The sequence below is a fragment of the Myotis davidii genome, unplaced genomic scaffold (assembly GCF_000327345.1).
Source record: "Myotis davidii unplaced genomic scaffold, ASM32734v1 scaffold749, whole genome shotgun sequence".
NCBI lineage: Eukaryota > Metazoa > Chordata > Mammalia > Chiroptera > Vespertilionidae > Myotis > Myotis davidii.
The window spans coordinates 702,937-724,090 of NW_006300030.1; the positions used below are offsets into that span (position 1 = coordinate 702,937).

Genomic DNA, 21,154 nt, shown 5'->3' on the forward strand with positions numbered 1-21,154 from the left:
GGCTATGAACTCTATATCCAGTAGTTTGCTTTCTTCCATTTCTGTCATTTGTGTCCTGTTGCTTTGTCTAGACATTTTTTATGCTTTGCTGTGTCGATAGAGTGGCTTTCTGTACTAGGTGTCCAATAGGGCCCAATGGCTCAGCCTCCCCAATTACCTGAAGTAGACACTCTTGGTGCACCCCCTTGTGGGCTTTGTGCACAGTCTTGTTGTAGTTAAGCCTTGATTGTTGTAGGTAACACTGGGAGGCATTGACCTCCAGGCCAATTGGCTGTGAGAATCAGCTGTTTCTGCAGTGGGAGAACTTCTGTGCTGGATCTCTAGGGCGGTGCTAATCTAGCCTTTGCCTGCGGCTATCCGGCAGATGGCTCTGCGCAGGACTTGGGCGGGCGGGTCCCTGGGGATCTACAGGGCGGGGCGGAGCGAGCAGTTATGGCTGCTCTCAGTTCCGTGCCTAGGGACTCTGCCTCACAGAGTCCCAGCAACTGCTGCAAACCTCGGAGAGAAAGCTGCCCTCGAGTTCCGACCGAGGCCAGACAGTCCCGCTTCTCCCGTTTGAGTCTGAGTTCCTAGCGACTCGCCTGGATCTGGGGCTCAGAGTCTGAAGCTCCCTCCCGATTGTAAACAACAACCGCGCCCTTCGCGCCGCCAGCCCGCTCCGCGCGCACACGCACCTGAGAATTTCACTTCAGCACTGCATCTCCTCTGAGTCTGGGTATGATATTCTCTTTACTCCTAGTTGTAGAATTTCCACTTAGCCAGCCCTCCTGTGGTTCTGGATGTTGTCCGTTCCCTGTTTCAGGCGTAATTTGAATTGGTTGTTCAAGGCAGCAATCTCCGGCGTTAACCTATGCCGCCATCTTCGGTTCTTCCTTCAACCCTACTTCTTAAGTCAACTTCAGTACGTGCTGTGGGTGTGCATGCACAGGCATGCATAGATGTTTCATGTAACTATTTCCCATTTATCAAAGAACCATCAGTCAACAAACATTTATGGGCTACCACTGAGTGCTAATGAGAAGTACAGATACTGTGTGTGACATAGTATTTTTCTTCCAGGAGCTCAGAATCAAGGTGGAAAAATAAATGTAATAATCATGGGCCAACCCTTTTTATATTTTTTGAGAGGACCCGAGAAAGAGATGAGATGGAGGCGCAGTGTGAGGAAGTGGGGTGGCAGTTCTGAAATGGTGAAGCATCTGTGGACTCATTCGCCCTGCTGAGCACACCCCGGGCCGAGTGCCAGGAGTGCAGACATGAGGGAGACGCTGTCACCTCCCTCGGGGAGCTCAGCGTCTAACAGCGGAGACTGTGGTTGGAGATATCAACCCATCTGGGTGCCGGCAGCTGGGGAGCACAGAAGAGGAGTGGCTGACCTGGCCAGGGTGGGTCAGGAAAGGCTCCCGGAACAAGGGCCACACAGGTAGCTTGGGGAGCGAGGAAGGGAGCACTCCAGGCCCCCGGAACAGTGTATGGAGAGGAAAGCCCTCTGCCGAGGATGAAATGCAGTGGCTTCCCAGGAGCAGCTCCACATGGTCCTTCCTGCCCATTTGCACTTTCTTGTTTATTTTGAAGCTTCATGTTGATTGTCCTCCTCCCTCCAAGTAGGATGTAAGCACCATGAGAGTCTCATTCAGTGCTGGATCCCAGGCCGGGGCCGCAGCTGATGCCTGGTCAGTGTCTGGGTGCAGCCAGAGGACTGCCTGGAGGGCGGCCTGTGATCCTCTGTCCTCAGTGGGGACCTGAGGGCTGCCCAGGAGGTGGGGCGGCTGCGGCAGGCCTGTGCTCTCTTCTGGGTCAGAAGGCAGGAAGGGGCAGCTGATGCTCAGTGAATACCCGAGAGGGAAAAATCAAGAGTATTCCCCCTGCTAGAGACTTTCTGGAACATGCAAAGAAACAAACTAGCTGTTCGTATACAGCCATAGAGTCAATGCTAAACTTCCAGGTAATTTGAAATCTTGTACCGCATGCATATACGTCCATGCTTTATATGCCAAGAAAATTTCTGAAAAGCATACACAGGAAATTAATAACAGGAGTGGGAATGTGGATCAGGAAGGAAATTTTCCCTATACTCTTCTATATTTGAACTTTTAAACTATGAGCATGAATTCCTATATAAGGTTTTTGGTTTTTTGTTTTTTTAAGAAGAAAAGTAAAGGCAATTGGGCCCAGCTCTTAGAGATTTGGACCCACCCAGTTTTTGGAGGATTCAGGGTTTTACTAGCTTCCCAGGTGAGTCTGATGGGCCCGGCCTGGAATCACAGCACAGGTCACACCTCCTCCCAGGAGCCATCCCTCATCACCACTCTCAGGCTTCTCACTCTCCCCAAATTCTTGCAGCAATTGCCAAGGAAGAAATCACACACACACACACCCGTTTGGGGCATCGATGACAGCAGGAACTCTCATGTAGTTCTTGTAGCCAGCAGCACCTAACACAATGCTACAGCCCTTCTTCCCCCTAAAAGTTGCCTTCTGCAGATCGCCATTTGTGGCCCTCGACTCAATGGCACCACCTTAGAGAATGGAGGGCTCGGTGGTAGACGATGTACATGTGTCTACCTGGGTGTGAGCAATAGGGACTAGTGGAGACTGTGGTGAACTGACTGGATCAGCACTGTCTATGGGCATTCGAAGTCACATTTGTTTTCAGTCACTGCTGGCCACTAGTGTACAAAACACATCTGTGGGCCAGATGAATCCTGTGGAGGATCAGTCCACAGCTCCAGTGTCTTAAATTCTTGCTGAGTGATCTTACCCACTCTCCCAGCTTGCATGCAAATGATGATGGCTTTAATTTAGCATCCCAGACCACAGCAAGTCCCTGGCTTCAGGCGTGTGTCCCCACTGCCTGCAGGCTGCCTTCACACACACCTGGTCCAGCTCACCACAACTTGAATGGAATTGTTCATCTATCCACTGTGAGATGCTGGTGCTTTTAGTTGCAGAAAACAGGTTCTTTCCAGTTACACTAAGGAAAAGGGATTTGTTGCACAGCTTTGTGTAGACTGAACAGAAGCCACCAATGCTGGTACAGCCCCAGGCACTGGCCCCTCTCACAGCCTCACCCCTGAGCTGGTATTTCCCTCCTGGCATATCTGCTGCTCTCTCCGTGTCTGCACCATCAGCTCCCTCTCCTCACAGCCTTTTCTAGTCTTCAGCCCAAGCCTAGGCAAGACCCAGTGTGCCTATAAGAACTAATTACTGCTGATGTCAGGCTGTCCCACAGGTCCCCCAGTGGAGGGTCAGGCTCCCCCCCCACACACACAGTAACTGCCCAGAGCTGCTTCCCTGAGTGGGGCCAGCGAAGGAAGAGTTGGAACTCCAGGTGCTGTGGTGACATAGGGGCCGCTCATGGACCTTCCCTTCCTCCTGTGTCCTCACTATGGAGATGGCAGCCCCAGTCCTCTTGAAGACCTGCTATCCTGGCCTTCACTTGCCACACAGAAGACCCCAAACCCTCCGGTGTTTTCTCTCTGAACTCCTTTGGGGATCTTTCTGTCCCCCTGATCCAGCTGCCACCACCTGCAGACACCTGTCCTTTCTTGGCTTGGTACAGCTGCTTGTCTTCCTGCCTCATGTCTACCCTCCTCTCCTCAGCTGCAAAGCCATTTGCCCAGGAACCTCCTTCATCTATACTTTTTGGGAGCTTCCTGGTATCTGAAGGATAGGCTGTCTACCAGGTGTACTGGTTAATAATGCAGATTTTGTAATCCAAGAAAACACGATAATTTCAAGAGAAACATCAAAAGTGCTTTATTCGAAGTGATGTCCATCGCTAGCTACACATTTCCCCATCTGTCAGGTAATTTGTGGATCCATCCCAATAGAACTTTTCTTGTTTTGAGGCAAACCATTCAGAGACCAAATTTTCCACTTCTTCGTACGTTTTGAAGTGCTGCTCAGAAAGTGCGTGTGCCATCGATTGGAACAAGTAGTAATCTGAAGGAGCAAGGTCTGGTGAATACAGCGGTGGGTTAATACTTCCCAGGCAAGATCTTTTAATGTGTCTTTAACTGGTTTTGAAGTGTGTGATGGTGCATTATCATGAAGCAAAATTACTCTGCCGTGTCTTCTGGCCCATTCTGGTCGTTTTACGATCAAAGCGTGGTTCAGATTGATTATTTGTTGTCAGTTGCGATCAGTATTAATGGTTTCACAAGCTCATAATACACCATACCTTCCTGATCCCACCAAATGCAGAGCATTGTCTTCTTTCTGAAGCGATTTGGCCTTGCAGTCGATGGGGATGGTTGACCTGGATCAACCCATGATTTTGTGCATTTTGGATTCTCAGAATAAATCCATTTTACATCATCAGTCACAATGGGATGCAAAAAAAGACTTTGTTTCGTGCCATTGAAGCAACATTTTACTGATGACTTTTCGGTTTTCCATTTGTCTTTCATTCAGTTGAAGTGGCACCCATTTTCCGTCCTTTAAAATCTTTCCCATTGCTTGTAAATGATCAGAAATTGTTTGCTGAGCAACGTTTAAGCTTTCTGCAAGTTGTTTTTGAGTTTGACATGCATCTTCATCCAATAATGCTTGTAATTGTTGGTCTTCAAACTTTGGCAGTTGACCTGGACATTCTTTGTCTTTCACATCGAAATCATCACTTTTAAAGCGTTTAAACCAGCATTGACAAGTATCTTGAGATGGAGCATGTTCACCATAAGTTTCCCAAAGTATACAATAACTTCCAGCAGCACTTTTCTTCAAAATAATGAATTAAAACTTCCCGCAAATGAACTTTTTTTGGCACAAAATTTGACATTTTTAAACATAAAAATATCTATGATGTTAACACCTTCAGCAAATTTGACATATGACGCTGTGAAGCTTGCTGTCAATACAACAAAATAGCATACATATCAAATCGCATATATATGAACGTACGTGTAACGCCATCTATTGAAAATATCCGCATTATTAACCAGTACACCTGGTACCTCAGTGTGGGAGCACAGCCTCCCTGGCCTCCCACTGTCCATTTCACCACCGTCTCTACTACTCACTGACAGGTTTTACGCCACAGCAGCAGCAAATTGCTCTTAGTTCTTGAATAAACTGTGCCCTTTATGCCTCCATGCCTTTATGCTTGGTTAGCCCTGCCCCCAGCAGCCCCTCTGTCTCCTATAAAACTCTGCTCATCCTGAGACAAAGCACCATCTGCTACTTCCACCCTCAAAAAACTATTCCGGTTCAATGTCCATGCTCTCTGTACTCAAAACATTTTTTGCATATCTCTGAAATCAATAAAAAAAATTAATGAAATAGGTACTTGGATCCTAAATCAGCCCTGTGGGGATAGATGCTTTAGAATCCTATCAGCCCAAGAAGGTCTTATAGCCATTAAAGATGTCACCAGCCAGTCCCCTGTGCAGCCTGGCTGGTGACACTGCGTTTTGTGGCAGGAGTGGCAATTCCTTATTTGCTGACAAGCCTCATCCCTTGCAGGCCTGGAGTCTGTTGATGCCTGTTAATTTTTCCTCATTACACCGATCTCTAGACTGTAGCTGTGTTCTGCACAGTTGGGCTATGTGGGAAGATTAGGAACTTGTGTGGGGCTGGAACTCCCACTGTGGCTGCCACGTGCTGGGCTGTTGAGGGCGAGTTCTGTGCTACCCAGCTTACGCCTGGCCTTCCAGAACCCAGCCCTGCCTCCTGCTCTGTCCACCCTGACAGCCCTAGCCGCAATCCTACCCCTCCCCACTGTCCATTCCCAACTGGGCCTGTCTCTGCCCCATGTGGACCTCAAGCACGTACGAGACCTTCCCCTGGGTCTTGACCAGCCAAGCAAAACGGGACAGGAAGTCACAGAAACATAGCATCTTAAAGCCAGATATAATATAGGGAATTTTCTGGTCTGTCCTCTCCATGTTCAGATAAGAAAATTTTGGTCCAGAGAGTATCAGTGGCCTACTGATGGTGAAAGTGGCATTGGAGATGATAGTAGAATTGGAGTGAGAACCTACGATTTTATGGAATGAATTGTATTTGGGGTTATTAATAAAAATTCCTACTTCTGTTATGTTTGTTAGATGACTGTTGGTGTCTCCAGAACTATATGTTACTTGCACCAATTCCAACATCCCAATTTAAAAATCAACTTTGAGAGGGTTCAGTGGAAAAGGGTGATAGTATTCTAATTTGTGGCAACTTATGCTTATTGCATATTAATTGGCAAAACTATAACCTTAAAAAAAACCCAGGGTTGGCATAACAGGGTGATAACATACAAGTTAAGGTGACTTGTGGCAACTTGGTACTCACGCTGATAAAATTTCTTTTTCTTCCTATGATGATTTATTAAACAAAATGAACCTAGAACAGGCCCTAAATGAGGAATAAACTTACATTTTGTGTGTTTTTTTTTCCCACTGACCCATCATCTATAAAGGGGCAATATCATAGACACTAAGATCAATAACATGAATACACAGGAGCCTGTCTGGTGGGTTTTGGGTGTATGTGACTCTGTGTTGAATGATGTATGGAATCAGGGTGGACTTCAGTTATCACCTGAGTTGGCCCTCTTTGTTCTTGAGTGCACCACGAATTCACTTGTGTGCCGCCTGTGCCTGCGGAGTGTGTGATCCTTGCTGAGACTGTGTCTGCAGCGCGCACAGTGGGGTTTTCTCAACTGGAGTGAAAACAGCCTTCCTTGCAAGCAGGTGTCTGATTGCCACACTGGAGATGCAGCGTTTCAGATCCTTCCTTTATCCTGTCTTCCAGGCTCTGTGGCTACCCTCCCTTTTATGATGAAAATGACTCCAAGCTCTTTGAACTCATACTCAAGGCAGAGTATGAGTTTGACTCCCCCTACTGGGATGACATCTCTGACTCTGGTAAGTCTTGGCTCCTGGTGGGCCGCCCTGGGACGGTACACCCTCACCTGACCTGACAGGACGCTCTGCACTTGGGCTTGACTAGCAAAGTGTAGGGCAGGGGGCCCAAATCAAGTCATGGGACAGGGACTCACTCCTCTACCAAATCCTAGCCTGGCCCTGACCTGGGTGCCCCAAGGAGTGAAACCATATTAGCTAATATCTATTGAATGCTTACTGTGTCCTGAGCCCTGAAGCTGTGCACATGTGCTCCCTCACTCAATCCTCAGGACAACCTATCAGATGGTATTGCTATTAACCCATTTGACAGATGAGGAAACTGAGGCCCAGAAGGTGAAATAACTTGTCTCAAGTCACATAGGTAGTATGTGGCAGAGCTGGGACTCAAGCCAAGACCAAATCCAGAGCCCACGTCTCAGTTGCCACACCACACTAAAACGTCCCCAGGGAAGTTCAGCGTTTTTTCCTCAGGGGTAAAGGTCAAAACCAAGGCCCATATAAATCGACGAAATTTCTCAAGCTGATACGAAGAGGACAGTAGTAATACTTCCTATCAAGAAGGATGGTATAAGCATCAAATAAAATAATAAATGAAACAGAGTTTTGTACTCACTGATGAGCTATTCAAATATTGCATTTTCTTATTTGTGTAATTTCCTTCTAACTGGAAACATCTGCTTCCTTCCTCAATCTTCCAAAACCTGAAGAACAGTTCTCCAAGGCTTGCAGGAAAGAGTCATGTGGGGAATATTTTACTTCTCACCTGGGAAGGGCATGGCCTTCCCCCAGAAGCCCAGGCTGCGGGCAGTGAGCTGCCAGACCATAGAGGCTGCAGATTTCCAGCCTGCCCCACAGCTGTCGTCTTCCGATCCTGTGATCTGGTCTTACATGTTCTCAGTTGTCTGCTGTTGGGCCACACACCTCATCCAGGGCCTTCAAGCACTGCACTTCCCACCAGGGCCCATCTCACTGCGCCAGCTAGTCCAGGACCTGTCCAGCTTAGCAAATGCTGAATTCTAAAACATGCAGAGGACATCCACAAACCAGCTCCCCATGGCAGCAGTGAGCAGAGTGAAAGTCCGGTGGTGACAAAGATATTCCATCTCTGAACCAAAAGTGCCCCTAGCTGCCAGAGGGAAGGGGCTGGAGTTGGGAGAGCAGGGCCCAGCCCTGCCCTGGCTGCCTCTTCACTGGCAGGTCACCATTCAGAGTTCCAAACCTGGGCTTCCCTTTTCCCCAGATGCTGGTACCCATGTCCAGGGTACTGTAAGGTCTGTGGAGGGCTGGTCTCGTCATTTCCATGCTACACACGACACTCTCAGAGACTGCTGGTATCATAGCTCAAGCCACAGACTGATTCCTTCCCTTGTGCTTCCTTTCTGAACAGCAAAAGACTTCATTCGGAATCTGATGGAGAAAGATCCAAACAAAAGATACACATGTGAGCAGGCAGCTCGGCACCCATGGTAAGAATAACCACCCACTAGAGAGACCGTGTGTCTACCGCCTTCCCAGGGTGACGTCCTGTTGGCTGTCAGGAACTGGGAAAGCCCAGCAATGCTTGCATGTCACTCTGCCAGGGGCCTCGATACTGTCCCATGCCAGCACACGGGATCATTTGTTCTCTCAGGCTCAGCCTCCCAAGTGCGCTAATGATGGGTTAAGTGTGGGAAAGATAGCTGTAGCTTTTTCACTTTACATGAATATTGTAGGACCATTTTTAGTGAAGGTAATTGCCCAACGAGGCATTAAGATGGGAGTTTTATTCCTTGGGTTTATTGCTCAGTAGGTAAATGAATTGTTATATCTTTTTCCCTTCTAAGATGCTTCTCAAGTTAGTCTTTCTTCACTCCCAGAGGGATCAGCCGATGGCTGATGCATTCTATGTACACTTCAGCAGTGCCCTTGAGGCCATGTTGGTTATAAAACTTAGTAGATTTGAACCACCTTCACTATCAACTAGCTGTGATTTGGGGTTTATACTTAACTTTTCTTGCCCCAGTTATCTCATTTTTAAAATGAGGGTACTGATACCTAGTTGATAGTGTTGACGTAAGAAATAACTGAGATAATGCATGTCAAGGGTTTGTCGCGATGTCTGGTATAGAGTAAATGCTTCGTTAGCTGTTATTGCTAAAGCAACAGGAGCATCCACTTGAAACAAAGGCCAGGAGTATTAAAATATGCAATATAGTGAAAACAAATGAATGGAACTTTGATTTTGGGAGAAATTCCCTCTAGGAAACACTCTAGAAGACTGTCCCTGGGTTTATTCTGTCATCCCTTGTGGCATTTCCTCCAGGGTCTCATATGCTAGTTAACCCTCAGAGAGGAGCTGCTTAGGGTAGTGCTATGAACCAGTTTCACAGCATTTTAATTTATAATAACAGCCATCATTTATTGAGCAACTATTATGTTCCAGGTACTGTACTAACTGCATTAATAGTATCTCATTTTGCTTCTTTACAATAACCTTGTAAGGTAGGCTTTATCTCCATGTCAGAGGTAAGGAAATGGATTTAGAAAGGTGAAGTAACTTAGCCAAGACAACACAACTATGTAATGCAAAGCCAGAACTGTTTCCAGCCAGAACTGGGGGACTCCAAAATGAGTGCTCTTCCCCATCTGCAGATAAGAAATGTAAAGGGGAAAAAAGGAAAGGGCTAGAGGGGTAAATAAATAATTTTCTGGCTAAGGAGGCAGTTTTTATTATATATCATCTTGATTATTTGTTTTAGTAAGTCATTCTGTACAATAGGTCAAAGTATGTGGCCATAAAGATAATCAAGTTTTCTTACCTTTTAAACAATGGGCCTTTAAATCTGTAAGGCCTTTTTTCCCCCAGTCTTATTGAGATATAATTGACATACAACACTGTGTAAGGTTAAGGTGTACAGTAGAATGACTTGACATTCATATTTACTGTGAAATGATTACCACAATAAGTTGAGTTAACATCCATCACCTTCAAAATTGTTTTTTCCTTGTAATGAGAAGCTTTAGGATATACCATACAGTAGTGTAACCATACTCATCACGTACATTACATCCCCAGGACTCATTTTTCTCATATGTATGAGACTTTTGGGATTATGTTATAAAGGATGGAAATGACCTCAAAAGAAGGAAAGGGCATGGCTCAGTGGTTAGTATATTGGCACTCGAACCAAGGAGTCGTGGGTTCAATTCCAGTCAAGGGCACGTACTTAGGTTGCAGGTTCCCCATGCTGGTTGAGGCTAGTGTGGGAGGCAATTGATGTGGCTCTCTCACATCGATGTTTCTCTCTCTCTCTCCTCTCCCCCACCCCCTTCTTTCCACTCTCTCTAAAATCAATGGTAAATATATCCTCCAGTGAGGATTTTTAAAAAGAAGAAGGGAAGTGATTTGCTTCCAAGTACTTGTTCACTAATACAGCCTCACTTCGTGGAAGGCAGAAGGAGGCCAGTTAAAGCCCCGTTTCTCCTTCACCAGCCATTTTTGAAAAACCAAAAGAGAGGTCATTTTTACTCAAGTGTAAGAAGGAGAGGTCATTGGAGGGTCTGGCACAGGGACAGGGTGGCCTCATCAGAATCAAGGACTTCACAGAGATGTGAGCCGCACACTAAGAGAACCCTTTCACTGGGTCATCCAGATGGAGGGGTTGAAGGCCCGAGAGCCGCCTGGGTCCTGCTGGTGGCATATGCTACACACCCATCCCTCTTGCCACAGAACCAGGTATTCCTGGAGCAAGAGGTTCAGAGGAGTGAGGTGGGAGATGTGACTAGAAAGGAAGGCAGAACTAGGGTTCTGGCATGAGCCCTGCTTGTCCTGGTTTTACCACTATAACTGAGTGGTGGGCAAGCTCTTTGACCCTTTGGGCCTCCCCTGTAGAATAGAGATCAGAAATAACAGTAATATATACCCCACAGGGCTTTTCCAGGGGTTAAATGAGATAATACATACAAAAGAGAAAAAGATTACCTAGGACCTAATAAGTCTCCAATCTATAAGAATTGCCATTATTTTAGGATTGTGCTAAGGAATGTGTACTTTTCCTTTTGGGCAGTGGGGGCCCTGGCTGGTTTTAAGCAGGGTGATCAGATTTACTCAGCCTGGCGGCCCAGGAGAGGGTGACTGTTGTGTGTGCTGTGCTGAATGAGTCTGGGGCTGGGGAAAAGTGCAAGAGGTGAAGACCTGAGTCATCAGCCTGGATCACATTAGGACATGTTAATTGCAAACTGAACACATAAATACCTTCTTCAGGGGTATTTTTCCCTCCAGTTTTTTATAATATTTACTATTCATTTCAAAATTCCCAAGAAGTCAAACATTGGAAAGTGGTTTTTAAAAGAAGAAGAAGAAGAAAGAATGCATTTGACTCAAGCATCATTAAAAGCCCACTTGCTTGCCTGTATGCTATGCCTGTTTCTTTTATGTGAAATTCCCGGGTGAAGAACAACATGGATTCAGCTGAGCACCGAGGAGTGGAGTGGCTGTCCTAGTGATGCCTGGCTCTGTGGGCATCACCATTCTGGAATCTGCCATCTCCACACATCAACTCTCTCCAGAGGGCAGCTCCTCTTATTCTGCACTTGCTCTTCCAGCGTAATCAAGGCCACTGAGGGCCAGGAGAGGCCTCTGGAAGTCACAGACACCTTCCCTTAGCCTCAAAGCAGACACTCCAGCCAGGAGGGGCTCCTTGTGGAGGGCAGCCGCCCACCGCACCAGGCCTTGCCTTTCTCCTGGTGGTGCATGGACAAGGGCCTGCAGGCTGCTGGCTGGCGGCCGAAGAGTAGGGAATGGCAAGCGGCATGTGGGACCCCACTCCTGGTTACAGGGAAGCAGCTTGATGGGGTTCCAATTGTTCTGAACCTCAGTCTTCAGTCTCAGTGAGTGACGAGCAAACCAGAGTGATGATCCTGGGCCCCAGTCACCGGTGCCCGTGACAATGGCAGTGTGCCCACCTTCTGACCTGCCATGTCAGCCAGGCCAGGGTGGCACCTGCAGCCCTCGGTATTCATGGAGATCCCTCCCATCTTCTGTCTCCATCCAGCCACGCTGGAATTAGGACACAGCCCGGGAGTCTGGGAGACCCCGACTGAGGCACAGAGCCATCCCCACGCCGGTCTGGAGCAAGTGGCTAGAAAAATGCAAAGTCAGGACTGTGGAGGCAGAGCAGCCTGTGTAGGAAACACAAGAACTCCAAGGCCAGGAGAGATGAGTTGGTGCTCTGTGTGGCGGAGGACAGAGCAATTTATAGAAATGCCACCTGCAGTGTTGGAATAGAGGGAAAAACTGAAAAGCAAGGGATAATAGGAGACGTGTGTGTGTGTGTGTGTGTGTGTGTGTGTGTGTGTGTGTGTGTTTATAAGGAAATTTCCTATAGTGGAGGCATCACGTATCACGTATTCCTAGGACAAGGAGATGACAACTAAGGCTCCTTCCAGTTCTCCGATTCCTGGCCTCCTTTTGTTGATGCTGAGGCTGGCCTAGCAGCATCGGGAGCTCATACCTTGTCGCTGTGACCAGCCAGCTCCTGTGAGCAGCAGCCTCCAGAGGGGGAGCCTGTGCTGGCGGCCGGGCGACTGCTCCCCAGGGCCACTGCCCAGCAGGAGCCTGAGGACTCTGCATCGGCCCTGCTTGGTTCTTCCCCAGCGTGGCTTCCCCTAGGGCTGTGGGAAGGGAGCATGGAACATTCCTGAGATCATTGGAAGTGTGCATGTTCCTTCCATCTGGGCCCACGCTCACCCACAGAGAAGGGAGTGTCTGCTGCTCGCTGGCCTGTTTGGTTTGGAGGGCGGCTCTGCACTGTGGCTGTGCTCAGCCCCGCGAGTTCCATACTTCCTACCACTCTGTGCGGCTGTTTCCAAGAAAGAGCTGGCCACGGGGTTGGAGTGGCCTCCTTTCCTGAGGATGTAACTTTATAAACAGAGCAGGAGGAATTACTCACGAGCTCTCCAGGAGAAAACGCCTGCTAACCGTATCCACAGTCCCAGCCCCTGGCTGTCGGGTTTGGGATGCTTGCCCACTCAGACATCCTATCTTTATTCACAATGTGTCTCGGGAAGGGTGATTGGCAGTTGTTGGAAGTGGAAATCTGGCCATGAGGTTAGGTCTGAGTGTCCTCTGGGCTAAGTGCCTTCAGCCCTGCTGGGAGCAGGGTCTGTAGGGGGAGCTGCTTTGGGCAGGAACATCAGACTGGATTCGAGACATAGGCCCAGCCAGGCACAGACTTCATGTTCAGTCCCTCAGCCATGTTTTCAGTTCTAAAGTGAAAGGCTGGGTAGGAACAGATTTTGTATCCGGGAATTATTTCTTGTCTGAATAAGCCCTGAGCGTCTTCCTTTCATTTCCCAAAACATGTGGACTTAATAGCCTGGCATCCGGGCTGTTTAGTGTCCAGGACCCTTTGTGTCTGGGAGCGACATGTTTCCTCACATACCTTCCAGCCAGAAAGGATGCTCAGTGTCCCCGTCACCTGTCTGCCCTTTAAGTTCTCCAAGATGCAAGACATTATTTTTTAGGCATCAAAGATGAACCTAGAATGTCTTGGTTTGCTGATAAGGAAAGATGAAAGGTTCCAAGCCCACAGGACTAAGCACAAAATACAGCTTCCTCTGACCCTGGGGGAGGCCAGCGGTGAATGTGGAGGGAGGGTGGTGTGAGGGAGGGAAGGGATGTGTGGGAGAGGAATGGGCTAGGATGATGACTAAGACCAGAGAGGCTGTCAGGGAAGAGAGAAGAGGAGAGAGGGAGGTGTAAGATGGGGTGAGGGGCAGAGGGAGGAAGTCATAGGCTGAGGGGAACTCTAAGGACAGGAGGTAAAGAGCAAACCTACCTTCTTCTTTGCTAATAGAAGACTAAGGGACAAGCAAGAACTAGTGCCCAGTAACACCAAGGACCCAGCTGACTATAAAGTGGATGTGTCCTGGCATTTATGAGGGCTTATCTGGGAAATTCAGGAGTAGGGGTGCCAAGCAGAGCTGAGCTAGGGTTAGGCCCTCACCCTGAGCACAGAGAGGGGGCTGGGTGCCCAGGGTGGTTGTAGGTGAGCAGATGCTTGGAGCTCAGGTCAGTGAGGATGGAACCAGAAGGGAGCTGTTGGCCGCAGATGTGAGCTGGTCCACGGGAAGGAAGGCCCAGAGCAGGCAGAGGGGCCTCTGGCAGAAGGAGGCTGGGAAGAAGGCCCTGGGAGGGTTCTGGTGGTCAGACCAGGCAGGGAACACATTTGAGATGGTGGAGGTAAAGCTGCAGGTAGAAAACTGGCATAGAGTTTGGGGGAGGGAGAAGGAAGGGGAGAAGGATGGAAACTGAGATCAGGGTGTGTTGTCATAGTGGATGCCACAGGAATGGGCGTCAAAAAAGGAAAAAGTGAGAGTCAGGCAGAGGTCAACCATGACGGTGCGGACCCACCCTGGAGAGGTTGCAGTGTGTGGACGTTGACAGGACTTGGAGTAGAAATCGACAGACGTTGGAGTGCCTGTGATCTGTGCACAGACAAGAGCAGCCTGGAGGGCGGGGCCAAGCCAGCACCCTCCGGAAAAGGTCAGGATGAGACTTCCAGGAAAGCAGGGTCCGTCCGTGCCAGAGCTCCCCAAGAGCCTCTTCAGAAGAAGCATCTTTGCCTGTGTTTCAGGATTGCAGGTGACACGGCCCTCAACAAGAACATCCACGAGTCCGTCAGTGCCCAGATCCGGAAGAACTTTGCCAAGAGCAAATGGAGAGTAAGTCCTGTATTGATCAGACTCCCAGTGAGTCTAACCACTCACTTGCCTTGCAGTTTGAGCACTTTTTCTTTCTAAGGGTCACTGTCACTGCGTTTGAGAAAAGCCCCCAAACCCTCACCCAAATAATTTTGCTAATTTTAACCAATAATTATGAAGACTTGAAGGTACTATCATGGTGTGAGAGGAGTGAAGTCTGAGATTTAACGTTTCCCCTCTGTGAGTCAAAAATGGCAGTAGCGCCAGCTCCGACTCACTTGCTGTGCCTTAACGTGGTTTTTGTTTTCTTCACCTGCTGGGACTTAAAGTGACATTACGGGGAGACGACCAGGAAATCTGAGTTGAACCCATCCATCCTTTCTGATAAAAATGTGATGAATATAAATTATTGGGGCTTTGTGACCATCAACCGGTTACCTTGGTAAACCGGTGTTCTAATCAACTCGGGTCCTTAAGTGCCAGCAGTGAGGGGCCATACAGAAACAAAATCAGTTCCACCGACCTCCTTTATTCTGAGGCTACTATTCTTTACTACAGAATCACCAGTAATAGGAAAATTAAAATTATTTTAAAATGTCATGTTTTCTAAAAGTCACTTCTCTTAGATCAGTGATGGCGAACCTATGACACGTGTGTCAGAGGTGACATGTGAACTCATTTTTTGGTTGATTTTTTTGTTGTTAAATGACATTTAAATACTTAAAATAAACACCAAAAATATGTCTTTGTTTTACTATGGTTGCAAATATCAAAAAATTTCTGTATATGACACAGCACCAGAGTTAAGTTAGGGTTTTTCAAAATGCTGACATGCCGAGCTCAAAAGGTTCACCATCACTGTCTTAGATTATAGAGAGAACTAGTTTATGTTTATTCTGTATGTCTATTATGTGAGAAGAGATAAGTTCTTTTCTCCAAAATATATTTTGATTGGGGGAGGGGTCAAATCCATTAGTATACTTTTGGAAGAAGGGACAATGTAAATTTTCTTTCTAGAGTATCTTGAGAACATTTTTAGAAGTTTGAAATGCTTCGAGTGACAGGAAAAATAATAGGAGGCAGTCTGCATCTTTTTCATTAACGAATTACTTTACCTGCTTTTGTCCTTTCTTGAATTTCAGCAAGCGTTTAATGCCACCGCCGTTGTGAGGCATATGAGAAGACTCCATCTTGGCAGCAGCCTGGACAGTTCAAATACAGGCAGCCTCAGTTTGGCCGGCCAAAATGATTGTGAGTATGGAGCAAAAACACCTTTTCAACTGGAGATCTGGGATAGAGAGGAGGGTGCTGTCATTTGCTGAGTACCTGCTATATGTTAGGCACTTTCAATAATTTTCCCCATTTAATACTCCCAACAATCCTAGGACATGATTTAATATTTTCTATTTTATCACATTTATTGGGGTGACATTGGTTAATAGCATTATACAAGTTTCAAGTGAACATCTTTATGTTATGACATCTGCATTTGCTATTGTGTGCTCACTACCTGAAGCCTAGTCTCCTTCTCTCACCTTGTATTTGACCTCCTTTATCCTCCTCATCCTCATCTCCCTTTCCTTCTGGTAGCCATCAGACTGTATCTGTGTCTCTGAGTTTGTGTGGGGGTGTGTGTGGGGGGGTGTTTGTTTGTTGCTTTCTGCTTTATATCCCACACATGAGTGAAATCACAAGGTTCTTGTCCTTTTCTGCCTGACTTACGTTATTTAGCAGTATGTCATATGGCCGTAATTCATATTTTCTGTGGCCTAGCAGTATTCCATTGTGTATATGTACCACATTTTCTTTATATAATCATCTATTGAAGGACACTTAGGTTGTTTCTATGCCTTTGCCACTGTGTATAATGCTGCAGTGAACATAGTGATACATATGTCCTTACAAGTAAGTGTTTTCAATTTTTTCATGTAGATACCCAGAAGAGGGATTGCTGGGTCATGTAGTACTCTATTTTTATTTACTTGAGGAACTTCTGTACTGTTTTTATAGTGGCTGCACCAATTTACATTATGAAAATGCACTATTTAATATACACACAACCCTAGGCACTGATATTTTTATTTATAGATGATGAATCTGTTTTAAGTTCATGTCTGTCTGGACAAAAGCCCAGACACTTTCTGCTCTATCTCCTTGCCCTCTGATTTGCTGTCTTTGAGTCACTGTTAAGGGTCGAGGAAGGGATGGCAGAGACTCCTGGCAGCCTGCTCTCTCTGACTTTTCATCTATTTTTTGATGAGGATGATGATAATTGGAGCTGATTTATATAAAATGCATTGGCCTTACAATCAAAGGAATAGTAATCATATTTCCTTGTCCTTCATCTTGGCATGGGATGTTATGTCACTGAGGATGCACTTACACTCCCCTATTTCTCTCTCCCATCCCCCCCTCTATATATTTATCTTAATCTCACATCTGGCCATTCCAGTGGCTCCTCTCTACTTGGAGCAGTTGCCTTGATCTTCCCCAACCGCCCTTGCTTCCTAGCTATGGAGCACCCTTCAGTCAGCTTGGTTTCGTTCTGGGCATCACAGTTCTTCTCATTTCCCTTAGAAAAAGATTTGCTTCATCACTAAATAATCCTTCCATCTCATTCAGGAATTCCAGCCCTTCAGTTTTTCCAAGAAATCTCCATGAAGATAAGCCAAAGAATTTATATACTTATGTGCATAGCCCATGGACACGGTCAATAGGGTAGTGAAGACCTCGGGGGAGGGGGATGGTAGGAGCTGGGAAGAGGGGGGGAAGGAGGGATGGGACAAATCTGTAATACTATCAACAATAAAAAATATATTTAAAAATGAAAAATCTCCATGAGTCCCCCAACCCAATTGCACACTCCCGTAGACCCACGTTTCCAAGTCAGCATAGTTCCTCTCCACCCTCTGGTCAAAGGAAACCCATAATCGGTCATTTCTTTGAATATTTATGCAATGGCTCTGACAGTGATGCCATCAGAATCATCTATTTTATGGATCTTCTAAGCCTGCAAAGTCTGGGGGGGGCGGGGGGGGCGGGCACTACTGGAGCTTGGCTCAGTGGGTTCATCCACATCCAGACCTCCCTGTGCAGCACTTCTGCTTGGGACGCATGTGCCTGTGGTCTGTGAGGCCGAGTTCGGGCCGGGCTGCTGAGCTCACACCGGATAGCCAACAGCCCCTCGGTGTGCGCTCTGTCGGGGTGCTTCTTAGCCAGGAGTGCAGACCACACACAAGCAGGGGTCATAGGGGCATCACGTTCTCTCTTCGTTCTTAAAATAACAACTTCATGAAGTGTTGTTCTCATAATGACAGTGTTTATTCAGCACCCAGTCTGATACCTAGCACATAGTAAGTGCTCATTATGGAACCTATCGGATTGTGGTGGCTACCCCCTGTGGTATTCAAATACAAAGCAGTTATAAGTATAATGAAAAAAAGAGGGAAGAGTTGGGTCTAGAAAGAAAGCATTCTGAACACATTGCAATGCTTTCCCATGGACAGGTAAACGTTTAGGGTCCAATGTGGAGAAGTTTGGCCCCTGCACAAACCCTTGCCATAAGAAGGGGGAGTATTTCCTTCTGAAGTTTGAATCCTTGTGTCCACTGTCCCCTGCAGGTCTGGCACCCTCCACGCTCTGTAGTTTCATTTCCTCTTCATCAGGGGTCCCTGGAGTGGGAGCCGAGAGGAGACCGAGGCCCACCACTGTGACGACTGTGCACTCTGGAAGCAAGTGACTGGCTCTGGATGTGGGGCCCAGGGGCGAGGCCTCGGGCAGAGCCAGGGAAGGGGGTCCCCAGGGCCATCAGTGCCACCAGCCACCCCAGAGTGACCCCACCTTGCATGGTGCGCCTACCTGCACAGGACTGGAAGACAGAAGTTTTTTATGGCCATATTTTATACTGCAATTCTGAAGTGTTCATTTCTCACAAACTGTACTGACTCAAGGGAGCTGATTTAACAGGACCTGGTGCTGTATATATGAATCTTGCAAAGCTCTAATGGATGGACTCTCTTTGTCCTCTCCCCAACTTTCATCATTTCTGCTCTTCTCACTATAGGTAACCATCTATGTTGTATTTTTCATTAATGACATAAAAGGTTCAACTGGATTATTTAAGTATTGGTAAATATTGTGCATTAGGGTTTTTCTTTCCTTTTAAGATATATGTCCTTGCAATCTATACTTAGTTACATGACCTATATCGTTTGCTTGTTGGTAGCGAAGTTTTATGTTAACCGTTAGGAGATTTTTTTCCCCTCCAAGGCGAATTTCAAGGGATTTTTAAAATTTGTAAGAAGAGGATCAAGAATCTGTCTCCAAAGTGAAGAGTGCACTTTACTTCTCCTCCTTCTCTCTGTCCTTCCCTGGACAGCTGAGCAGCGCCATGGGGCTGGCTTCTCAGGCCACTTGGGGCGGGCCCTGCAGAGCCCTTTCCTGGCAGCTCCTCCAGCAAACCCCCGCCAAGCAGAGACACTAGCGGCCTCGTGCCCCCAGCGCTCAGACAGTAAGAAGGCTGCTCCCCTGAGACTGAAACTTTAGAGGCGAGCCTTGCTGTGAAGGAGATGCCCACCCAGCAGATGGTTAAGGACCTTTCTCACAAAAGGAACAAGATGCCATTTTGTTTAAAGTGAACTTTCCACGCTGCTCTCATTTCTCATGGGGGTAATGCCTGGAAGCTCTGCTCTCAGCTATGCAGTTTTCAAGCTAATCGCTCTTTCTCTCTTTTTAAAAAAAATGCATTTCTAATCTTACACTTACAATGACCTCCAACTCACATAAGTTGTTTCACACATTTTTATCCTGTTCTTTATGAATATTACCTGGAGGAGGGGAGGGCAGTGGCTTTGGAAAAGAATTGATCTGGGGCGGTAAAGAGAGGTGAACTGCCAAGCAAGCAGGACACAGCTGTAGTGATGGCCAGAGACGGTCCAGCCAGGCCCAGCTGGCACTGAAGCTGTCCCTCTGACCAGGGCTGTCTGAAAACCAAAGACCTGTGATGGGGGCGAGGGACTGAAGGATTTCCCAGGGTGTAGGACTTGCAGAGCTATAACTGGCAACGACCCTGGCAAACTGGGCCATGTCATTCACCCACGTGGTGGATGGGTGTGCAAAAGAAAGCACGCACAGGGTGAAATCCAGGGCAAACTGCTTTTCAAGGAGACTTCAAGGATGCTGTCTTGTAGAGGCAAGCAGGTGGCTCCAAATGCCAGCTTTGCAAAAGCCCTCCCTCGATGGTCAGGCAATGCCATGAGTCTGCATTCTGCACAGACAGCTTAAGTTCATCGTGTGTCCCTGTGGGTCTGCTGATGGTCCAGCGACTTTCCTAGCTGTTGTCCTCAAGCTCTGCTCCTGCTGTTGGCCAGACTTGGCAGGTCCTGTTGGTCAAACCATCTTTATCACTTCCACAACTTTGCCTATGTCCAGGCCAAATGTTTAGCAATAGCCTCCCCAAAACACACACATACACACACACACAGACACACACACGCACGCACACATGCACACACACAGTATTCGGTTTAGAGCTCCATTCTGCCTCCTTTAGGATGGCAGAGCAGGCATGCATAAGAGCAGCTGGAAAGACAGGCAGCTGGTTTACCCTGTTTTCATATACCTCATAGGCACTCTACTCCTGGGCAGGAATCCCCTTTGGCATCTGTCACACATGCAGCCAGAGTAAAATCAGACTATCACTCTTCAAAATCTGTAAAAAGCCTGGAAAACAACAAAATGACAAACAAAGCCAGTTAAGAAATAAGTGTCAACTGAGTGAGATATGCAGCCACCCAGGTTGATGCATTTGCCCAAGTCGTTACCAGTTAACACTGTGAGTCCTCACCTTCAGAAGGGCGATAGCATGAGTCTATATTATAAAGAGAATCTGAGGAAACAGAGGCATCTCTCCAGGAGGCTTGGTAGGATGCTGCTTATTAATAAACGTAATGGAACATTTAAGTTTCTAAAGTATAAGAAAACAATCAGCATCATAGGGAGTGAAAATTTGCCTAAAGTTTTGAATCCTTGTGTCCACTGTCCCCTGCAGGTCTGGCACCCTCCACGCCATGCCGGCTTGTAGCGTAGTGTCCTAGGAACTGAGCAGTCAGGCTTGGAGTAAAAGAAGACAATTTTGGCTAAACAGGCCCGGCGCTGGCACTTAGGAAGCAAATTCCGTTATTGGTGGTTACATTGTTTTCTGGAGCTAATGTGAGGGGTGCATGTGTATTCAATTACCTTGAAAGTATGTCTTACCTGAGAAGTGTGGAGCAGCTGAAAGATGGGCCCTGCTGCAGCTGTCCTCCTGCGGTTCGGGTCAGCTCTCGGCCATGCTAGCCTGTAACAGTCAGGTCTCAGTCAATACAGTGCAGGGGATGGGGACTGGTTTCAGCCCAAAGTTTGACCTTGACATCAGGCAAATCCATACTGTCTCAATGCCACCAGACTTAGGTAATTTCTTGTTGTTTTATGAAGAGGAGACAGTAACTACCATGTGGAAGAACTATTGGTCTTTTGAGAGCCTGAGTGGTTAAAGGCTAGAGGTTCTTCAGCTGTATTTGGGATTATTTATGCTTCGTCACAACCCAGGAAGAGAACCCAGAATGTGCCTTTTGTTA

At 47.2% G+C, this 21,154-nt stretch overlaps 1 protein-coding gene across 1 annotated transcript in view; it reads left to right on the forward strand.

Annotated features, from left to right (window-relative positions):
* Positions 1–18,802, forward strand: part of CAMK1D (calcium/calmodulin dependent protein kinase ID) — a 387,416-nt gene extending 368,614 nt beyond the window's left edge. Inside the window, exons 7-11 of the mRNA XM_015572046.1 lie at positions 6,742–6,854; positions 8,242–8,320; positions 14,471–14,558; positions 15,680–15,788; positions 18,158–18,802. Coding sequence (XP_015427532.1) covers positions 6,742–6,854; positions 8,242–8,320; positions 14,471–14,558; positions 15,680–15,788; positions 18,158–18,276 — 508 coding nt within the window. The 3' untranslated portion in view covers positions 18,277–18,802. The remainder of the gene's footprint in view (positions 1–6,741; positions 6,855–8,241; positions 8,321–14,470; positions 14,559–15,679; positions 15,789–18,157) is intronic.
* The last annotated feature ends 2,352 nt before the right edge of the window (positions 18,803–21,154 follow it).